We start from the raw sequence: 22,707 nt of genomic DNA, 5'->3' as shown, positions 1-22,707 counted from the left end.
TAAAGTATTGGACTAAGCAGAATAATTATTGTCTTTGTTAATGCATGTCATTTTAATTTTTATCTGCTAGTATTGTGGTTATTCTTATATTATATACTGTAATAGTTTTAATTTATGTTTCAGTTATGCTATACATTAAGTACCATATTGCTTAATTTTATCTTTATGATTTGTAACTTTTACCCATTTTTATGCCTGTTATATATAAAAACTTTTCTCTGCTTTTAAGGACTATGTCAGGGAAGCAAAGGAGACATTGATTACTGTAATTCTTTATTAATAAATATCACACAAAAGGAAAAGAAGCGCTTTCAGATAATCCAGAATATTGTCGTTAAACTCATTTATAACGGTAAAAAATATGATCATGTCACTCCCTTTCTGATTAAATCACACTGGCGCCCAATTAACCACCATATTACTTTTAAAATTTTACTCTTAGTATTTAAAACTCTTTCCACTAATGAACCTCAATTTATTAATAAATTTCTTATTCCTTATAGTACATCGCGTTCTCTCTGGTCCATTAATCAAAAGCTCATAGTAGTCCCCTCTTTGAACGTTATCGGAACTTGACGACATAATATGTTTTCAGTGATGGCTCCGCAACTTTGGAACACTTTGCCTCAGCATGTTAGAGAGGAAAATGACCTTAGCTGTTTAAAAAATAACTTAGTTTCCTTTTTAAAGATGCTTTTAATCTTTAGATTATGTTCAAATTTTACATTAGTTTCCTTCCAGGTTTCTACTTTTCCTTCCCCAATGTTCTTTCCATCTATGGTTCTCCTTTGTACTTTAAAGCATTGAATTGTAGTTCTATCCCTTTTTACCTTGTGTATTGATAAGTCTGTTGGTCTAACCCATCATTTTTAAACTTTAAATGGTATATCTAAATATATTTTTATATTTTTTATTAATGTTGTATATCGCTTAGTAAATCTAAATAAGCAATTCTTCAAATTAAAATAAAACTTGAAACTTAAATAATGTATTAAAACTTACGGCAAAAATGTCTAGTTTTTGTAGATTGGTTTACAGTGATAATCCAAGTTTCTAACCTCGGTTTTTATTCGAGTCAACCTTCATCCCCTTTTTTTGGGGGGTGGAGGGAAGGTTACCTCTGTTTACATTCAAGTATGATCATGCAATGATTTGGTTACAGTAGGAGGACTAGATCTAATTCCACCAGCAATGTGTTCTAAGTACAACAAAACAGTGATAATTCAGATTCCCTGACCTCATACGCAATGATATATCTACTTAGTTCACACTAGTCATTTCATTAAACTAAGAAAAAACATGCAGCCAAGAAGAAATAATTCTGCTGGATATTGAACCTCTCCAGTAAACTGCATCTCCTTATTCATCCCTGAAGAGCTCTGTGCTACAGAATGACACTGCTGAGAAAACATCTATTTCTACATGAAATGCAGGTGTGTTCAGGAAGTTTTTACCTGGCTGAGGTTCAGTGGCTGTACACCATTAACCATACGGTGAGAGCGATATCCAGATGAACAAATTCTGGACGACTGTCCACTAATTGTGGAAGCTTTGACCTTGCTAACACTAGTTGGAATGCCTGAAAACCAAACAAAAAATGCAAATTTCGTCAAATAACAACAAGCTTTTGTTTATTTTAACTGAAATAGCAATACAACAAATAACATACAATTGGAAAAAATATGACAGGTTAAATTACAATTTCTGGTGGAATTCTGTATATCATATGTACAAAATGGAACTCACCATTGCAACGCAAAAAGGTTATGTGAGTAAATTTCAGAAAGTCTGGGGACCGTTAACAGATTTTTGTAATGAATGATTAACTTTTCCCATGATAAGATATTTGATTAGAGGGGGAAAGGGGTGGGATTTTATTTTTGATTATTACATAATATATCAATATTTGAATGAATTCACAATAAAGATGATTTTATGTATTATTGAATTGGGAGGGAGGGAGGGATGGGGGATTATTATATTCAATAAGAATGATATAAATTTAGATTTCTTACATAATATTTTAACATTATAGAATACTAATTTCCTAATGAAATGTTAAATTTGATGCTAATATGTGAGTTAATCAAGTGTAAATCTTTAAGTTTTATTTGAGTTTAATTGATACATTATAAAATAAAAAAACAAACAAAAAATGCATTTTCATCAGCTGTCAAAAAAAGTAAGCGTGTGATCGCAAGTGTAAACATTAGCAAAGAAAATCTCTTGCTGAAAAATATTCCCAGTTGAATGACTGGTCCTATGGATTGCCACAAGGCTGGAGAGCTTTCAGTTCCAAGGTTGCCAGTTAAACTCTGACTACACTCAACAGTGAATAGAAGCTTAGAGCAGATCAGCATCCCTGGTACTAACAACCCAACATCCAGGACCCTCAACAGGAATTATCAGGAAAGCTACCAAGAAATGCCTGGGCTCTAAGAAGTGGTATCTACACAACAAGCTTGCATAAGTCTCAGCAAAGAGGTAAACGGCCGTCTAAGATTGCAGAAACACTTAAGAGGTACCTGAGATGTGGTTATTCACCGTGCAGTCATGAATCTGAGTTTTTAAAGGTGGTACAATGATTGTGCGAGAGTTGGTCGTCTGACTTTGCTCCACCCGGCTGGGGATTTCCAACACACCAGGACCATTATTCATCGTGACTAAGGGATCCACAGTATACGGGCTGCCCAAGGAGGAATCAGAATCAGGCGAGTCGTTGACCGTCACATAGCTGATGACATTGGATCTCTGCTTCACGTTTGAGCTGAAGGAGGAATCAAATTTACCACTTTCATTTCTATTCTTAATCTGATCAATCCATTTCCTTTTAAAAGGGGGGCAGGATGGGGAAGGACATTGCCAACATATGTATTTTAGCTTGGGGTGCTTCATGGCCTTTTCATTGGGCAAGTCCCTTCCCTCTTCATACCCTTCTATACTGCCTACTCCAGACTTTGCCCCTTCTATCTTGTTGCACCGTATGCATGAACAGACTGCCTGAGTGGCGGCTAGATACACTAAAGTCTCCGATCGTCAAACGATAGTCACTAAACCAATTGGACTGGTTTTAGCGACTGATCAAATTTGCTGGCCCAATGCACAAAACGGCTCACCATGTGATTTTCCGTGCAGTTATACACTTCTCCGATTCTGGCATGCAAATGAGGTCATTAATATTAAAACCAGACATCCGATCGGTGGACTAGCCTTGCATGCCTGAATCAGATTAGTATTACCAACCCAGAAAACCGACAGGCCTGTTTGTTTATTGTTTTTGGGCACAGGTGTTGTGCCGGCCACCCCCTGATGACCCTGGTACCATAAAATTGGCAGTTATTTGCCAGCTTTACTACTGGGTCCCAATGCTGTCAGATTAATATCAACTAGTAAAAGGGGCCTTTTCACATGTGGCTCCAATTCTTGAACAGATAAAAATGTTGGGGGTGGGTACTGCTTTCCTTCTGGCTGTTGGGAGTATGCTTTTATTCATGCTGCTGTTCCCCGTTTCTTATAAGTACAATAGTTTTACTCCTGCTTTGTAACCATTCTTCAGGAAAGGCATTGTAGAGCCAACTAAATACAATGGATTACTATGCAATGGAAGATTTAATGGGTTTTTGATATAATAGGGAAGAGAATGGGGGACTGCTTTTTTGTGGCTTTGGCATTCAAAGCGGTGGGCACTGCAGGATTAAGTGACTTGTCCAGGAGCAGCACTGGGATTTAATCACACCACCTCTGGGTGCAGAGGCAGCATCTCTACCAGTGAGCCACACCTTCCGGAGTCTGTTATAGGGGAAAACAACCTCCAGGGTTTCAAGACAAAGTTGGACAAGTGCCTGCTAAACTGGAACGGACGCAGGTGAGGCTGGACTCATTTAGAGCATTGGTCTTTGACCTGAGGGCCACCGCGTGAGCGGACTGCTGGACAGGATGGACCGCTGGTCTGACCCAGCAGCAGCAATTCTTAGGTTCCTCTCTTGTCAGGAAAGATAGGGAAAGTGCTTAAAGTATCTGACTACTATTCAAAGTAAACCACCTTGGGTGAACCTCATCATTGAGGCAGTTAAGACAGGGTGACAAGGCATTCCAACCAAGGCCAGAGATAGGGTGTGAAATCTCAAAGCCCAGAAAAGGCGGTAGCTATCTGCAAGTAGGACCACAAAGGTCAGAAAATTCTGCAACCTGGTTTGATTGTTCTACTTGGCATACATTTTAATGAATTTTATAGGCAAAAAGGCATTCATTGTAACAAAATCTTTCAGATTCTAATTTTAAAAAACAACATGGCTTTCAACCCATTGCCTCTTTCTGTCTTCCTTCTTTGTAACCCCTTTTCTGGTATAACTCTGTATTTGATTTCCCCATCTCCTTTTGTCTTTCAAGTTTCAAGCTTATTCTATACTTAATATACCACCCATCAGAGCTATCTGAGAAGTTTACAATTCCAATAAATCTTAATGGGGGAGCTATGCTTCTCCTCTTTTATTCCTCCCCCCGCAATCCAGTCTCTACTCATATTTATCTCCCCCTCCCACAAGTCCCCCCTTCTTCAGTCGCATCAGTGCTTTACCTTCCTGGTTTATATTTGCTGTCTTCCTCTTCATCGGTGTCGCTGCGAATGGTAATGACACTTACAGGAGGGCTGGGGGTGTCTGGAATTACGATTGGCTGACGCTGTTCCTGGATTGGAATGAGCCCGCTGTAAGAAGAGGAGGCGTGCAGAGGACTGCTCCCCACTAGGGAGTAAACTTGGGAAGGGATGATATCCAAAGCAGCGAGGGTCCTAAAAGAACACAGAACACAGTCTCAGCAGTGCAGTATTTCTCTCACTGTGGCATGTTTTTCTTCAAAATTGAAAGAGGGTTTTTTGGTTTTGTTTTGCAGGCTGGAAAGCTCTCTGCAGATTCTTCCTGTAAAATTTATGTTGTCACTGTATTTCCAGGATTCCTCCCTAGGGACAGACTGACAACACAATCTCAGAGCACAGGGAACCAGAAAGCTAAAGATATGCAGAACCTCAGCACAGCAGGGAAAGCAATGTTACTTACCGTAACAGTTGTTATCCAGGGACAGCAGGCAGCTATTCTCACTAGTGGGTGATGTCATCCGACAGAGCCCCGATACGGACATCTTGCAAGCATGTCTTGCTTGAAGAAACTCAGAAGTTTCGAGATGCCCGCAACGCGCATGCGCCTTCCCGCCCGATGGTCCGGGCGTGTCTCCTCAGTTCAGGTAGCTAGCAGAGAAGCCAACCCAGGGGAGGTGGGTCGGCTGAAGATGAGACTTGGGAAAGTTGATCTCGAATCCCAAACTCTGCAGGAACAGAATCGTTGACAGGGTCGCTGAGAGGACCCCCGAGGCCGAGGGAGCCTTGATCAGCCAGTCGTCGAGGTAGGGGAATACCTGAAGACCTTGGTTCCGGAGGGCCGCGGCCACCACCACCAGACATTTGGTGAAGACTCTGGGGGACGAAGACAGGCCGAATGGAAGCACTCAATACTGCAGATGGAGATGTCCCACCCGAAATCTGAGGAACTTGCGAGAGGCCGGATGAATGGGAATATGAGTGTAGGCCTCCTTGAGATCCAGAGAGCATAACCAGTCGTTCTGCTCGAGGAGGGGGTAGAGAGAAGCAAGTGTCAGCATGCGAAACCTCTCTTTGACTAGGAATTTGTTGAGGACCCTGAGGTCCAAAATGGGTCGCAGGTCGCCCGTCTTCTTCGGAACAAGAAAGTACCGGGAGTAAAACCCCTGGTTCAGTTGGTCCGTCGGAACCGGCTCCACGGCACGAAGCCGGAGCAAAGCCTGAGCTTCCTGAAGAAGAAGGGCGGTCTGAGTCAAGTTGGAAGGATACTCTCTTGGAGGGTGGTCCGGAGGGACCCGATGGAAATGAAGAGAGTATCCTTCCTTGATGATAGTAAGGACCCAGAGGTCGGTTGTTATGGCCTCCCAGCGATGATAAAAATGATGGAGGCGCCCTCCGATGGGAAAAAACAGGGGGAGGCAGAACGAGGTTGGTTATGCCCTCGACGAGACAGTCAAAAAGGCTGAGTGGTCTTAGGGACAGCAGGCGACTGAGACTTATGCTGACCCTTCTGGGGAGGCTGACGCTTCGCCGGTTGCCTCGCAGGTGGAGTTTGCCTCGGCTGATAACGCCTCTGATAAATCAACGGCGGACGAGAAGGTCGAGACTGCTGAGGCTTAGGCTTCGGCCGAAGGATAGATTGGAAGGACTTTTCGTGGTCAGACAACTTCTTCGTGACAGTCTCGATGGATTGTGCAGGGGAAGCCGCAAGGACTCTGCCGGAGGACGAGGCAAGTGCATGGTATCGAGGTACTCCTTGGAATATCGAGACCCAGCATCGAGAGTAATGTCCATGTCATCTGCCATCTGCCTGAGGAACGATGAAAAGGACAGTTGGTCCGCCGTCGCCGGTCTGCGAGACGGACTAGAAGAAGAAGAGGCTTCAGGCTCCAGAGAGGCCTGCGAGCAACAGGACGAGTAGAAAACCTCGGGGTCCTCGAACTCCGGGCCCGGAGGAGGAGACCCAGTCGAAGCAGCATACCCCAACTGAGGCAATTTCTTCTGAGGCGAGACGGTCGAGTGCCGAGAGGAATGCTTCGAAGAATGTCTGGATCGATGCCTGGAAGGGGATCGAGCCCGTCTGTGAGAAACTGGGTCAGACGCCTCCAAGGAGCAGATCGGACTCGATGCCGTCGATCGCAGAGGCGGAAGAGTCGGTGCCTCCCCTGACGACGCCCAGGCTTGATAGGGGGTTCGGAAGAACTCGTCCTGCTTCCTGCTATGCCCAGGACTGGGTGGCCCCGAAGGTGGACGCCACACTGAGTCATGGGGCGGAGTAATCGGTTTCAAGGGAGGCAGGTCACTAAACGAGGCTTTCCTCGAGGGGATGGGCTCCAAGGGAGGCATATCACTAAGGGAGGCCCTCCTCGAGGGAATCTGTTCCAAAGGAGGCACAGCACTAACGGAGGATCTCCTCGAGGACCCGGACACCGCTCACCGCTCCTCCTCGCCGAGCAACGAGGTCGTGCGGCGAGGAGGAGGAGGAGGGGGCGGTCCGACCCTCAAAGCCGAAGCTGGGAGGTCACCCTGGATGGTGGCAATCAGTCGAGGCCCCATGGTCTGCATGAGCTCCACGAACTGAGCCTCCAGAAGGGACCGCAACGAAGCCGATATGGAGGGATCCGCACCAAAAGGGGGCCCTTCCGCACAGTCTCCGCGCTCCTTTGGTGCTGCGTGCTTCTGCTTGCCAGTCTTCGGCACCTTGAGCACCACCGGTGGAACTGTAGGGGTCGATACCTGCTCCGAGGAGACGGAGGAAGGCACCGGCGCCGAAGCCGGGGTGAACGATGCCGGTTTCAGGAGGCCCGAAGCAGCCGGGGAGGCAGAGGGCTTCGCTGAAGGAGTCGAAGCACCCATCTATGTCGATGTCGAAGCTGCAGGATCCGATGAAGCTTCCATCTTGAACATGGACTCCCACAGTAGACAGCAGCGCTTAAACGCTCTCGCCGTCAGAGTGGAGCAAGGCCGGCACGATTTCGGGAAGTGATCCGGTCCCAGACACTGTAAGCAGCGTCGATGAGGGTCTGTGAACGAAATTGCGCGCTGGCACTTGCTACACTTTTTGAAACCGGTAATCGGCCGGGACATAGGCCGGAAAAGCTCCGCCGCAAGGTCGAAGGCGCGGGGCCCCAGCCACGCGGCCGACCCGGTATCGGAAGGAAAAAATTTTTTTTTTTTTTTGAAAAAAGAAATCAAAGAAATAAATAAATGCACAGGAGAGCCAAAAGAACTCAGAGTCAGTTATGTAGCAGAGCCTATGATCGGAGGAAATTTCAGGATCACAGTGACCCAGCAAGGCCTATGAATACCAGAACCAGTGTTACAGAGATGCTGAAGTGAGAATGTTAAAATTTAGAGGAAGAATCTGCAGTAAGTTTAAACAGTGCTAAAACCTAGCCTGCCACCCCAACACCAGTCCCCCAACCACACATTTTAAGCAGCACAAAATAAAAACTCAAAGAGTATGCTGGGTAAGTAGGCAGCCTTTTAACCCATCTGGCACCTACTATGCCAGGTGACGGTAATACCAATATTATGCCCTACTTACTTGGCTGGCGCATGTGCAGGGTGTGGTTTATTCTTCTTGGAAGGCAGGGCCCCGCTGGGTTGCTGCCGCACAACATGTGCAACGCCAACATTAAGAGGCTGGGCTGTAGCTAGCGTGACGTGGTTTGTAAGCAAGGAGGGTTGCTGCATAATGGCGCTGTATTGGTTTCCATGGGAATGGGCACTCCTAAGAGAGAACGGCACAGAATATGAACAATTCACATGGGCAGAAAGTTGAGTAACAAAAAAGCCAAAAACTTTTTTTTGTTTCTACCTTTAAAAAATGTTTAGATAATTTCCTAAAAGTGAAGTCCATAGGCTTGGGGAAATCCACTGCTTATTCCTAGAATCAGCAGCATAAAATCTGGGTTGGCCACAGGGCTTGATGGACCTTTCAATGGTCTCAATGTGGTAATTCTTATGTGAGCCACTGTGACATCACTGATGAGTTTGGCTCTTACACATTGGTGAAATGACACATTATGACATCACAATCTCAGCTCTGGAATGTTGCTACTATTTGAGTTTCTAGGTCACAAAAAAGGGGGTATTAGGATAATTTGTACACTACTCATTACTTCCATTTTATGATTTAAAACTACACTTTTACTAACCCACTATTTTGCATCATTCGAATGATGCCCCATTTTGATAACAAACTCACTTCTAAAGTGAGTAGTGCACAAATTATCCTAATACCCCCTTTTTTGTGACATGAAATTTGATTGTGGGTTGCATAACTTACAAGGTGATCCGTCTGTGTTTTTCTGACTATTTGAGCTTCTGGGTTAGCCACTGTTGCAAACAGGATACTAGGCTTGATGGACCTTCAGTCTGTCCCAGTATGGAAAGTCTTATGTTCTTATGTACATTATTCCAAGAATAAGAGATGTAAGTTTTATTACATCCATTTATTTCCTGGACAGAGGTTTTACATTTGTCAATGTGATTCTGGGTCTGAATTAATGTAAGTGTGCCCATTTACCTTAAGACTCATTCTAGTGAAATAGCTAAGTGGGGTGAGATGTCACAACTCGGAGACTAGGAAAAACAGGGTCACAAACAATTGGTAGCCAAAGGAGCCCTTGAATGCTCTGTGTCTCAGGGTCTCTACTCCCATCCAATATAGTGTGTAAAGCAAAGCTATTCGGTTATGGCAGGTGTTCTCCCAGGACAGCAGGATGTATATTCTGACTGAGCCTAGCATGGGAACCACTCCCCTGCAACCATTCCAGAAGCCTTTGAGAGAGGCTCAACGTGTCACCCACCATCACCATATGTAGCATCAAGATCAATCTAATGGTTCATAGACATAATCGCAGAAGACAAAGGTGCACGCCGACAACTGAGCGCAAGACGGAGGCGTGCGCCGAAGAAAATTACTGTTTTTAGGGGCTCCGACGGGGGGTTTTGTTGGGGAGCCCCCCCACTTTACTTAATACAGATCGCGGCGGCATTGTGGGGGGTTTGTAACCCCCCACATTTTACTGGAAACTTAACTTTTTCCCTAAAAACAGGGAAAAAGTGAAGTTTTCAGTAAAATGTGGGGGGTTACAACACACCCACAACGTGGTGTAATCTGTATTAAGTAAAGGGGAGGGGTTCCCCCCACCCCCCCCCCCCCCGTCAGAGCCCCTAAAAACAGTAATTTTCTTCGGCGCGCCTCCGCACTGCGCTCAATTGTCTGCGTGCGCCTTTGTCCCGGCGCGCTTTTAACCTGACACCAATCTAATAGCCAACAAAATGCAACTACAAAGGGAAGGGGGCGGAGCAGTCAGAATATGCATCCTGCTGGCCTCAGAGAAAGCCAAGGTTCCCTTGAAGGCTAAAGCATACAATGTGCTTTCACCTCAGTAAGACCCCAGGTACCTCCTCAGACAACCGCAACAGTTAGAATCAACTTCACAAAAAGTACTCGCTTGGAGACATCCGAGTCTCTGCCAGCCTCGAACAACTGACATCATGGTCATACCTAGGGCAGGGACATCCAGGTACCTCTCCCCCCAAACCAAGGGACAGGATATTGACACCAGTTTGATACAGACCAGCTCCGACGCCTTTTGAGGCCTCGGTGTTGATGTTCTACCTGCAGTGCATGGGCTTTTAAGCTAGGCTGGAGTGCTCCTAAGGAGGTAGAAACGAAACCCTCGATGTCATAGCTTCTTACTGGGCAAACAATCACCCTACCTCCTCCTGAAGCATGACCCTATGCTGCTCCTCAAAAGCGGCAATCAATGAAGGCTGGGGCTCAGCCAGAGCGGTCACATCTTTCAGAATCATTGTGGTAGTATCAGTGACCTGGTCTCAGCTCAACAGAGGCTGTCATGACTTGTTTGGATCCAGGAAGGATGTGCAGTCCTCTTGTTGAGGTGCTTCAAGAGTATGTATGCTCTCAAGGCTCTTGACACCATACTTTTAGGGGGATTAATGCTGATGCTTCTTGGCCTTCACCTAACGCTTGGCATTGGAATCACTCAGTGTTGAGGACGACGATGGCAAATCCTTCCTCACCCTTGAGAGGGAATTGGAAGATGCTCAATATCAAGGAAGGTGAAGGCCTTCTTGATACCGAGTCCACAATATTTGATTGCAACTCCTGGAGTCACAGATACTAATGCCTCTGATGCTGTGGTCAATGGACAGGAATTTTTAGTGCAATCCCCACCCAAAAAAAAAAAAAAAAATAATAATAATTCACAATGCTTTCCACAACCTCTGATGACATTTTTGCGAAGTTTACAAGAGGGGGAATTTTGATTGGGCCCCAGGCACTGCAGGCATTAATTATGTGTGCCCATAAGGGGCACAGTCCCGTTGCACTAGGTACAGTTTTTAAAAGCACTGAGACTTTTCTGGGACATAGCAGGAAAAATAGCCGAGGTGAAATCAAATGGCTCCATGGTGACAAATTTGCTGACCGTAAATAAAAAGGGAAGAGAAGGAACACTGGCCCTGTACAAACACTTATACATGTTATAAGGAAAGAAGCAAAAAACACATCCACATTGTTGTGCAGAGAAAAAAAAAGGCTAATCTGGTTCTACACAGCAATGGCGGGCACATGAGAAGGCATATGCATGCATGGTGGGCCACTCTCAAAAGGCTTCTAGAATGGTGCCCCATGCTGTGCTGTGTTGGATGACATCACCCATCACTCAGAATAGCTGCATTCTGCTTGTCCTCAGAGAACTATGCAAACAGTTTGCCTCTTTTTTCCTCTGGTTACAGCAATTTAGGTAGATTGTAATCTCTCTGAAAAAAAGATTTAATCTAACTGGGTACCTGAGGCATAAGGAGGTAAAGTGATTTGCCAAAAAGTCACAAGGAAAGTCAGTGGGAGAGGTGGTATTTGGACTCTGGTTTCCCTTGGTACTCAGCCCTCTACTCTCATCAGTAGGTCACCCTCCCCCCCCTTACAAAAAGAGAAAAAAAAAAAAAATCAGAAAAGCCGAACTGGTTGCTTTAATGACTGACCAGAGAAAAACAGGCAGGAAGAGAATAGATGGTTTTAAATTGACAGTTGACTCTCTTCCTACCGTAAAATAAAGACCACAACCAAAAAGAGGAGCAGGAATTCCTCACCTCCAGTCCGCAAGCTGTTGGTTGCTTCCAATGGTCTCAGGCATCACAGCCGTGGGCTGGACAGAGTTGTGCAGGGCTACACCAGGGAGCTGCTGCCAAGTGGAAGGGAGTAGGATCTGCTGTGCTGCCCCAGGCCAAGCCTGCTGAGGAACGGAGGGAGGGAAACACCTTCTTTACACTAAACTGCATCTACTTTTGAAACCATCAGAAAACAAATGACGTCTTCAAAACCATCTGTAGAGCACTAACTTGCAGAGATAAAAGGATAACAGACTGCACTCCTCGGGGAAGATTTTTGGAAGGATGAGCAAAGGTCAGATATGGTGGCCCTAATGTAAAGGTGAGCTTGGATGCACATTTTGTGCTAAATAATTACATTTCTCAAGGTAACTTTTGAGAACTCTGCCAAATATGGGAGAAAAGTACTCCCCCTAACCCCCACATCATCTTGCGTGAGCCCATTAAGATGGAGAACTGTTGTTCAGCTCTTTGCCCTATGCCAGAGGTAGGCAATTCCGGTCCTCGAGAGCTGGAGCCAGGTCAGGTTTTCAGGATAACCACAATGACTATGTATGAGATGGATTTGCATGCACTGCCTCCTAGCTCTCGAGGACCGGAATTGCCTACCCCTGCCCTATGCCAATATGTTTGAATCTGTTCAGCACTGTGTTCTAAGACCTTTAATTCTTTGTCTTGTCTGAATGACCCACTCTGATAGTTTTAGAAAAGATAAAACTATATATTAACTTATTACTATATATATATATATATATATACACTTCCAGAAAGGCAAATAAGCTGGGTTTTAATACATTCCTCTTACTCTTACATTATTACAATTAATTCTCTTTTTTTTTTGAGGGGGGATTCCCCCTGGTTGTTCCGATAGCCCCAAACTACTACTACTAAGAGAAATGTACAACTGAAAATGTTAATTCCATGACTGCAAAAATGAAGCAAGAGTAAAGGAAAACATCTTATTTTGGGCACCTTATAAAAGCTGAATTGTACATTTTTGTATTATGTAGAATAATTATTTTATTTATTTCACAGTGCTTGATATACCGCAAAGGGTCCAACAGTGGCAACTATGCGGTTAATACAAAAGCACATATTTAAAAAACAAAAATAAAAACACATTAAGGAGGAGAAGGGTGGAAGGTCTTAGAAAACAGTTAAGTCTTGAGTAGATATGCATGTTCCCCATGATCAAATTCAATATTTTCTTCTAAGTGATCAAAAAGGGAAATCCCCAAATTGCATGTCCATGGGCAGAATTTGTCCTCATCCCAGCTGATAATAACGGGAAACCATCCCATCTCATTATTTAGTGTCAACCTCAGTCCTTCTATACCAGCATTCTTCAATGTAAGATTTAAGGGTCAGTGGCTCTGCCCATTCATACTCTTTGATTCTTCCCTCTCTCCTTAAAGAATGACACAGGGATGGTTTTCCACAGATAACTGCGAGGACAGGGACAAATTCTGTCCCCGTGTCATTCTCTACGCCACCGGCTTCAGGTTGAAAGCTGGATAACTGTACTCTAAGGGCAGCTGCCATTCTGCTGGTCATCGCCTAAACAAATTAGCACTTTCAGAGAACAACTGCAGGCAAACAGATACTCTCCAGTGGACAGGCCCCCGTTTAGATCAAATCTCCTATGGGTAAAGGGATTCCTGCTGTTCTGATAGCCATCACAGGTTCTATGGCACATGTAGCATGTAAAGTAGAGGTCTGCACGGGAACAGGGATCGCAGGAATCCCCCCTAACCCACGGGACTCCCACGGGGATGGAAGGCTTTAGAAGCAGGGTTCGTCCATATAATATAATGGACACGTCAGCCTTAGTAAAAGAGGGGGTTTATAAGTTAATTACCTGAACAGAAAACAAAAAAAGGGTTCCACCAAAGAGATTCCACAATGAAAACAGCAGCGCAAACACAAAAGAAACTGTGGAATTGATGATCCTGTCAGAAGTAATTGCTGCTTTTTATGGGGACGGGCGGGGATGGAGGTAATTCCTTGTGGGGATAGGTGGGGATGGAGAGGAACCTGACGGGGACGGGTGGGGATGGAGAGGATCCGGGCGGGGACGGAGAGGATCCCGACGGGGACGGGTGGGGACGAAGAGGATTCTGATGGGGACGGAGAGGATCCTGATGGGGACGGGTGGGGACGGAGAGGATCCTGATGGGGACGGAGAGGATCCTGACAGGGACGGGCGGGGATGGGTGGATTTCTGTCCCCGTGCAACTCTCTAATGTAAAGCCAGATATTTCTGCAAGTTACTGATCTACCTGTTACACACACTGGTCCCGGACAAGAAGCCTTCAAGCAGAAGACTACAAACACCCTCTGCCGACATAAGCAGTATTAAATAAAGAGGTAAAAAAAAAAAAAAAAAAAAAAAGTTTGAATGTTAAGAGTCACACCATGCGTCTTTCCAAAAGCAAACACCTGCACAAGACAAAGCATATAGTTTAATACACAGCAAGAGCCCACGTCCCCCGCTGGCTGTGGAAAATCTGGCGTTCCAAGCGACCAACTGTTGTGACAGAGGGAAGACAAAAAAATATACAAAGCTCAGCAATGACTCAAATGCAGACTTATGCGAAAAGCAGCAACAGAGGAGCGGGTGTGCCTGCCGGCACAGCACACTCTTAACTTAAGGTGAGCCCCAAGTCAGATTTTGTAACTTTAGCAGTACTGGCTTTCTTCTCAGGGAGGGGAAAATAAAAAGGACTGTAGGGAATGTGTCTGAAAGATTTCTGGAAGCCAATGCTCCATTGGGCGTGGGAGTTACATTTATAGTAAATTTGGTTTCCAGCCAGTGTGAATGGACAGACAATGGTGTATGGTTTTTTATGCATATGGGCGGCTGCCGTCAACAAAACCTAAGGAAATGAAGCCACTGAAACAAGAAAAATAAAGACACCTGCCGTAAATAGTCTTGAAAAAAAGAAATGCATACATCTATAAGATCTTATTATTTGGCTGCCACGTTTTATATTGCACCAATATGTTCAACCACAAGTACTTCAAATGTGCAATAATATTCTCTTCCTTGCATATACTTTTAAAGCTTTAAGGATATTCGGATATTTGCAGTGGTCTTCAATAATAACTTTAGAAGAACTGCTGAATCATTATTAAATCCTTGAACTATTAGCTTTTTTTAGTTTTTCACTTTTAAATACTGTATATAGTTAAATATAAAACTTTAACATCTTTAAATAGTTTCACTGCTAAAGAAAAATTGAAAAATTAAAAAAAGCTAATAGTTCAAGGATTTAATAATGATTCAGCAGTTCTTCTAAAGTTATTATTGAAGACCATTGCAAATATCTGAATATCCTTAAAGCTTTAAAAGTATATGCAAGGAATTAATGGTATGAGAATCTATGTCAGCTCGGTTTTCTCGTTCCAGGAGTAGGCTTTTCTTGTCCGTTTGGGCCTCCTATTTGGATACTTTACCCCCTATGATCAAAAGCTAAGATTGTGGAAGCCAGTGGTTCCTTTATTGCCAGTGGGTTGAGGGTGGGTTTGGGGGGTGGCGGTTGGTGGGCGGGTGACAGGGTTGGGTTAGGGGTGGGGCTCTTACCAGGGTGAGGAATAGCTTGGTCCGGGCTATAAGAACACAAGCCTGGACTCCATATGTTTCCATGGTTCTATTTGTTGGTTGTTTTGTACTTGCTGTATATTGGAAAATGTTATATCTGCTTTTTTTGTGTATATTTTGTCTTTTGAATAAACAGTTATATATTTTTTTTTAAAGTATATATGCAAGGAAGAGAATATTATTGCACATTTGAAGTAGTTGTGGTTGAACATCTATAAGATAACATGAAATCAGAGTGAAAAAGCCTCATGTAACGGTCATTAAAGAATGACATTCAGACTGTAGGACATTACATTACATTAGTGATTTCTATTCCGCCATTACCTTGCAGATTACAAGGCGGATTACAAAAGGAGCTATCTGGCCATTTCCAGAGGAATTAAAGAGTAGAGTGGGTTGCTTCAGAGAATTGGGACATGTTTGTCATCAAGGATTTCTTGAATAGCAGGGTTTTTATTTCTTTTCTGAACGATTTGTAGTCTGGGGTCGTTATCAGTAAATTGGAGAGTTGGTAGTAGTTTCGTTGCTTGTGTGGTTAGAAGGCCATCGTACAGTTTTTTTCGTTTGACGCCTCTGATTGGGGGATGCGTGAACGGTTTGTGGGTTCTCCTATGTCTGGTTGAGGTAGTTTGGATTAAGTGGTTGTTTAGGAAGGCTGGGCTGTCTCCGTTTATGGTTTTAAATAGTAAGCAGTCCATATTAAATCTATATTCATGTGGTCTTAAAGATCAGAGGACATTTTACAAACTAGATTATTAAAATATTTATTGTTATAAGTTAGAACTAGTGATGCTCTGGTCACTAGTTCTGAAGATGACACCAAGCAATGTAGATTGGGGGGGAGGATTTTCTAATTTTAACCAATTGGCAGGAAAATCTGTAAAAGTTTGGGCGTGCCCCTGTGGCTGCTGTACGAGCTTCTAATTAAGACAGTATTTATTGGGGGAGGGGGACCAGACCTCACTCAATTTCTGTCCATAGTATAAACTTTTTTTGTAAGTGTTGGTGCAAGCCACAGGTAGCAGACTCTATGAATGATTGTTCAGTTCTAGCTAACGAGCCAAAGAATCTGCAAATTCTCTTTCCACCATCATGACCTCTGACAGAACTACTCTAGAGCTGTGATCAGGGCTTATCACTGACTTCACTGATTAACTTTTAAGTTCTTATTTGGGATGCTTTCTAGTTGATTGTGAGCTACTACTTAGAGCGAGGACATTTCTAAACACAACATGAGCAGCCTTTTGCACTTGGGGGCTGGCCCATTCAGAACAGGACCCATTCAGGTTGCGAGCCTGAAATTCTCTATCAAGGATTACTGAAAGGACCTGGAAGTTACCTGGCAGCTATTTTGAATTGTCACTTTTATGCAGTGGCTGGCCATGAGCTAACATTTCAGAAAGAAAAATCCAATACATGTTTGACCTGCCAATCAGTATGCTGTATGTACGCAGATTCTGGTAACGGTTTTATGTTCTTACCTCCCTACTAAGGACATTAAACAATGCAGAATCCACCCATCGTTTTTAAGGATAGCGATAAGGGCCCAGTAGCATTTCTTGATGTATTTTTTTCTGTGATCCAGTTGATGCCTTATTCTGTCGGTACAGCTACCATCTTGCTGGCCTCTTGCCAATGAAATGCCAAATTGTAGTTGGGGGAGGGGAGCACCGGGGGGGGGGCACAAACATCTTTAGAAATGTCTGTTCCTATTACTGTCCTCAATACACAGTCTATCATATAAGGGACATACAATATTTAATTATTGTGCATTATATAGCATGGTAACATATGACTGTATAGAAAGTTTGGTTTTAAAGGACTCTTGATTTGAGTTCTGCCCATAATTCTCCCATCACCAACTGTCCCAGCTCACCAAAACCCATGGAGAACATGCATGTTAAACCAGGCAGCTTTGGGCCTTACGCAATAAAGACTGGCACAGAATGGAGGAGTGTAATTGTTGAATAAGGCCTTTTAAATCCTGATTCTGAGCTCACCTTTAGTTTTAACTGGGGAATGCAATATGAGAGAAATAGGATTCTGTGTAAAAGCGACAGGCTCAGGAGGGCAAGGCACCCGACAAAGTGGTTAAAAGGCAAAGCTGAAGAGATGAAGGTCATTCTCCAATAAGAGTTAAAGTATCTTGATTACGAAAGCACTAAATTTAAAAAGTGTTACTGGTAAAAGTTAATAAGGGTGTAAGCACTGTGAACATATTTTTTACATGCAAAGAAGCTTTAACATCAACCAGAGAATCGCACACACATTTGCGTTTTGGCCATCCAGGGCAGAGACATAAGCTAAAGGCAAATTTCTTTCTTCATCAAGAAAAGAGTGAAGACAACAGAAAGCAAGAAGAAAGGGGTACTAGATAGTGCCAGAACTTGGAATGAAACAGGATCAACAACACACCGGGCTGGCAAAAAGAAGTTTAGTCCACAAAACGAGATTATTTTAAAAGCCACATTACAGAGAGAGTCAGGATAGTGCTTCAGCCAATGGTGGGGAGGGAAAGGAGAAGGAAAGGAGGGGGGGGGACACAAAAAAAATCCCAACGACACATTATGAATGAGCTGCTTAAAGGATGTAGCAAGAACACAGCCACGATACGGCACATGCTTCTACACCTTCCCTTATGATCTAAGAAAAAAATACAACACAAAAAAAAGAACAAAAAAAATAAATCAATGAAAATAAAAAAATGTTTCAAAAATAATTAGTGTACACAATCAAGTGAAGCAATTACCAGTACTGCCGCAGTCTGTTCGAGTAGCGCGGGCCGCCCGGCTGCGCAGTTCAGAGTAAATGGAACCGCATACTGCGGCGTGATGGTGGCTACGTGTGGATGAAGAGTTGCTACCATTAATGGTGTGCAGCTTCCCTGAAACGCAGATTAGGCAGTGAGTGAAACAAACTGAATGCAGGTGGGAGGAAGCGGATTGAACAGCAGGGCCACTAAGGCTTTCATACAGCCGGCGCTCTTCCATGGCTCCCCTGGTTTCAAGGTTCAGCTACTGGGATGGCTGGTTGCTGAAGGTTAAGCTTTCTCTGATCTATAAGTTTGGGCAAAGGGACCAGGAGGTGAATTTCTGCCCAAAATGCCCCCAAGGAATACTTAGATCCCAATGGTTGGTTATAGTGGTGGCACCTATTAACCTTCTTATTTTCAGACGATTAAAATCTCCCATTTTTGGTTTTAGATGGGCATTGCTCTCGAGATACTGCAGTCAAATGTTCTATTGCTCCTCCCAAGTGCAAGACCATACTTTCCAAAGAACATAAAAAGTATGGCATGTTTGACCAATCCAATGAAGAGACTGGCTGAGCCCTCTCCAGCGCCTTAAACACAGCCAATCAGATCATGAGAATCCTGGAACCAAAATTATGTCTGTCAGTGGTAAGCAGCAAAAGACTTTTGATGGGAAAGAACATGATCCTTTAAAGCCACACAATGAATCATCTCCATAGTTTTCCTTTCCCCAGTCCAGCTCCTCAGTGGAGTCCGGAAAAGCACTGCTTCCCAGCAGCTTCCCGTGTGCTGTGACATTTGGAAGGGGAAACGGAAGAGACAATTTAGGAATGTGGAAAACATTTACAAATCAAAGCTTTTTTATTTTCTTGATATCTGACAGACAGATTACCCCAGTAGCTCTCTACTCCGGTCCCAGAGGCCCCCAAACAAGTCTGGCTTTCAGAACACTTAAAGATAAATCTTTAGGAGATACATTTTGTTCAGATTAAATTTAGCAAATTCTGCTTACTCTGGGATCTGAAGAATAGGAGCCAGCAACCACTGTACAAATGTGAACATGTGGTAGGTAAATTACACACAACCATTAGATTAGCTTTGAAAGATTTAGTCTTCAGATAATTTATTTAAAATTTGCTATACTGCCCTTTGTAAAAACAGAGCAGTCTATAAGCTTAGCAAATGAAATACAGAAAGAAACTGCAACAGATTATAGATACATATAGCAATATACATCTTTTCCCAACACCAAATATATAGCAATTCATGACATTTGCACTACAGAAATCAAAGTATTAGGAGCTTCCATACCATGTACACACAAATGAGCAAACTTTGGCAGTCATAGATAAAATTACATCAAGGGGGAAAAGACATGGGTACTAGATAAGAAATTTTCAATTAAATCAGTCTGAGCAGAAACATGCAAAAGGTTTCAATTAAATTTGAACTGTTTCCAAAGTAACAAAGGAATTAAGACTATTCTGTATCAACCCCCTTTCCAGGGTGCTTCATGCAACTGATACCCAAGAATTTAGCTGGAAACCAATGTGTGTGTTTTAAGTGTCATGCTGGTCCCAGGTGTGAAGCTCAGTCAGCAGATTCCATCCCCTGAAAACACTCCAGAAAGGAGGAATATTTCTCTTTGCACTAAAAGGTAAACGGTGTGGCAAAGTATTCAAGGCTTTTGAACAAATACGAGGAGGGACTGAGGGAGACATGTTGGCCACTCCAGAATGCTGCTCCTTGAATATGTCAGAAGCCACGGTTGTTGCTGGATTGTCTTGATGGAAGGGATGTGTCAAGCACTGTTTTTCAAAAGAAGCACGCTGGCTCTTGGAGCAGGATTTCTGTAAGTGATGCCTTAAGAGACTTCTCCTGCACCAAATGAGCCCAACCACCGTACTGTACACTGGCGGTATAATAAACTTATATGGATGGTGGCCTTCTAAGGAAAGAGAAAAGGGACATTGGGTGACTGCTCTGCCTGGTCACCATAATATGGTAACGAACAGGGTAAACTGCTAGTCAGTATACAGAGTGATAGAGGGGTTAAATCCTAAACACTAGCATGCATTAAAAAGACATGGCAGAGTGGTATCTGGTTCATCTTTCTGTACAGTACAATATGGTGAGGTATTTGTCCTCAGTTTTATCTTTTTGTCTCAAGTGCAAAGCTCCTTTAGTGGTAGTTACTGCGATTTAATTCTATAAATTAGGGGGTCACCAACAAGGCCAAAGGTTAGTGCAGTTTCCTTCAGAAGGAATTTCTGATCTTGAAACTGTGGAGTTGGTAACAACAAACAAAGGAATGAATCTTGCATCTTAGGAGTCACACAGGGGGGTCCAAGCATGACTCTTACAGACTGTATCTTAGCTTTAAGCCTGACACAAGCTTCTAGTAAGGGGCAGAAGGAAAAAAGTAGGAATCACCTTCCTTCACGTACTTCTCAAGTCATACTTATAAATGACTAAAAGAAAGGGTGTGTCTTGCATCTAAGTCTTCCAAGCCACACTTAAACTAATTGGCTCTAGCTTACTGAAACAGAAATTATGTCCTACCATTTAAAAAAGGACAGTAAATGGCAGTTCTGACCATGTGATCAGGCAAAGGAAGCTAAACCTTGGTTGTTGAAATTGAAACCTTCCTCAGTAGACTTCCCAGAAAGACAGGCAGCCAGCCAGGAGAAGAGGAACCTGAGGTAGAAATCAAACCCAGGACCCTACTTGAGGGCAGAATGCTAAATACTGCACCACCATAGTAACCAATCCCAAGAAACACTAAAAGAAAAATACAGCCTCCCACCCAGACATCTGAGCTAAGCATTCTCAGAAGTCACAAGAAAAAGAATTTTCCAGAACAAGTCTATCTAAATCAAGCACCATAAAGCTCCCTAAAATAGTTTCTCCCCCCAAGCGACAGGTTTACCTGTGTGAGAACTCCGGACTGTATTTGCAGTGGCTGAGCCGCTGGTGCCTGTGGCACTATGGGAACTGGGTTATCCATTCGTACTGGAAATGCAGAATGCTTTGTGGTAGCCTGAAGCCCTGCTAATAACAAACAAAAAAACAAAAACACACACCCAAAAAACAAGAATATTACTTAAGACATGTTTTCAGAAATATGTGGTAAGATGGGACATAACAGAACTGTTTTTCTTAGCTGTGACCTTTAATGAGCAGAAAAATGTAAGATATGTATAAAAATACAAAACCTTAGAAACACTTAAATCGACATAAATCTCTCTATATGTATACACAGACCCCATAAAAATATCCACAATCACTGATTTCAGAAAAAAGCTGCAATTCCCATCCCTTCCACTGAAATAAAAATGACAGCCTCAGAACTTTTCTGCTCAAAGGAGGAGAAAGGGATGAGAAATAGGAGGTGCTGAAGTACTCAGCCTGGACTGTGAAGCTGCAGCTGCCCCACATAAGACTAGCAATCTGTCTCTTCTGAAGGCAACTTATAGATTTGTAAGCCCACCAAAGACGGAGAAAATAGACCAGTCCAGACTTATAGGTTACTAGCAGATGGAGTGGAGATTCCAGTGACATTAGAACACCAGGTGGAGCAACCAGAACATTGTTATTGTAGGTTATTCTGCTAGAGTACATTTCCTTTTGGGTTCAGAGTGCATTCTAATCTTAAGAGTCCACTCAACTGGGATCATGCAGTTAAATAAATGCATCCTAAAAACCTATCTACAAAAGGACCCAAACTGACCAGATGACTGCTAGAGAGATTAAGTTCTGACCCCCCCTCCCCCCCATGGTCACAGACCCCTCCCACCCCACAAATTCTGAATGAAAAAAGTACATACCTGTCTACAGAGCAGAAGCATCTGATATGGAAAAGTCTACTAGATTAGCAACATCGGTGTATTAAGTAGCCTGGTGAGTGGGCTAGTGAACCACAGAGAGAAGGATCCAGACCCATAAGTCAATCTAACCACTGCATTTATGGTGGAAAATGTTAGCCCATCAAAACCCAACTCTATTGCCATGTAGGTGTCACCTGTAGACAGGTGAGTATAGTAGGTACTGGGGGAGTTGGGGGGGGGCTCACCCTAAATTATAAGGGGGGGTTATAGAAAGATGTCCATCTTGCACCCTTTATGTGAAGTTCCATTGTTCTAAGGGCATGTCTGTGTTGCCCCTCGATTAAAAGGATGTTCTCAACTTGGACTTTTTTTTAGTCGAAAATGGAGTATAACTTTGGATATTTTGGAAGCCTGGACATCCAAGTGGTCCGGCCATGGCTCAGATCCTGGGAGGAGTTCCCTGTCAGACTTCAACCACAGAGCCAAGGGCTGCAGACCAAAGCTCAGGGAGTCTGGTCTAAAAGCCAAGGGGGAAAAAAAATTACAAGAAAAACTTCACACCAGTCTATCTGCACCACCTGCTGGAGGCAGAGAAAAACACTGGCATGTTCTTGATTTCAACACCTATTATACTAATATCATTGGAGTCCTCAAGTCTGTGCCTCTATCTGCTAGTAAGGGGATAGAGCACATATGTCTGCACTGGTAGAGCAGATAAAGGGAAGCTTAATTTTTGGTTCAAATTGTAGAGAGAAAAAAAAAAAAAAGCCTTCACAAATTTGTTTCTGCA

The 22,707-nt window shown here is 43.5% G+C and overlaps 1 protein-coding gene across 7 annotated transcripts in view; it reads right to left on the bottom strand.

Annotated features, from left to right (window-relative positions):
- HIPK1 (homeodomain interacting protein kinase 1) overlaps positions 1–22,707 on the bottom strand; it is a 96,058-nt gene that overhangs the window by 9,301 nt on the left and 64,050 nt on the right. For 2 of the 7 annotated variants that reach the window (XR_004536745.1, XM_033917790.1), the window contains exons 9-15: positions 21,020–21,141; positions 18,088–18,222; positions 11,720–11,862; positions 8,139–8,324; positions 4,577–4,789; positions 2,526–2,767; positions 1,455–1,579 (exon numbers count right to left, since the gene is read on the bottom strand). Coding sequence is in view for 6 of the 7 variants with exons in the window: in XM_033917790.1 (XP_033773681.1) it covers positions 1,455–1,579; positions 2,526–2,767; positions 4,577–4,789; positions 8,139–8,324; positions 11,720–11,862; positions 18,088–18,222; positions 21,020–21,141 (1,166 nt within the window). In the remaining variant the exon portion in view is untranslated. The remainder of the gene's footprint in view (positions 1–1,454; positions 1,580–2,525; positions 2,768–4,576; positions 4,790–8,138; positions 8,325–11,719; positions 11,863–18,087; positions 18,223–21,019; positions 21,142–22,707) is intronic. The other 5 variants (XM_033917792.1, XM_033917791.1, XM_033917793.1 and 2 more) reach the window with 5 other exon arrangements.

Source organism: Geotrypetes seraphini, chromosome 13 (assembly GCF_902459505.1).
Source record: "Geotrypetes seraphini chromosome 13, aGeoSer1.1, whole genome shotgun sequence".
NCBI classification, from domain to species: domain Eukaryota; kingdom Metazoa; phylum Chordata; class Amphibia; order Gymnophiona; family Dermophiidae; genus Geotrypetes; species Geotrypetes seraphini.
This window is presented reverse-complemented; position numbering and strand designations above follow the sequence as displayed.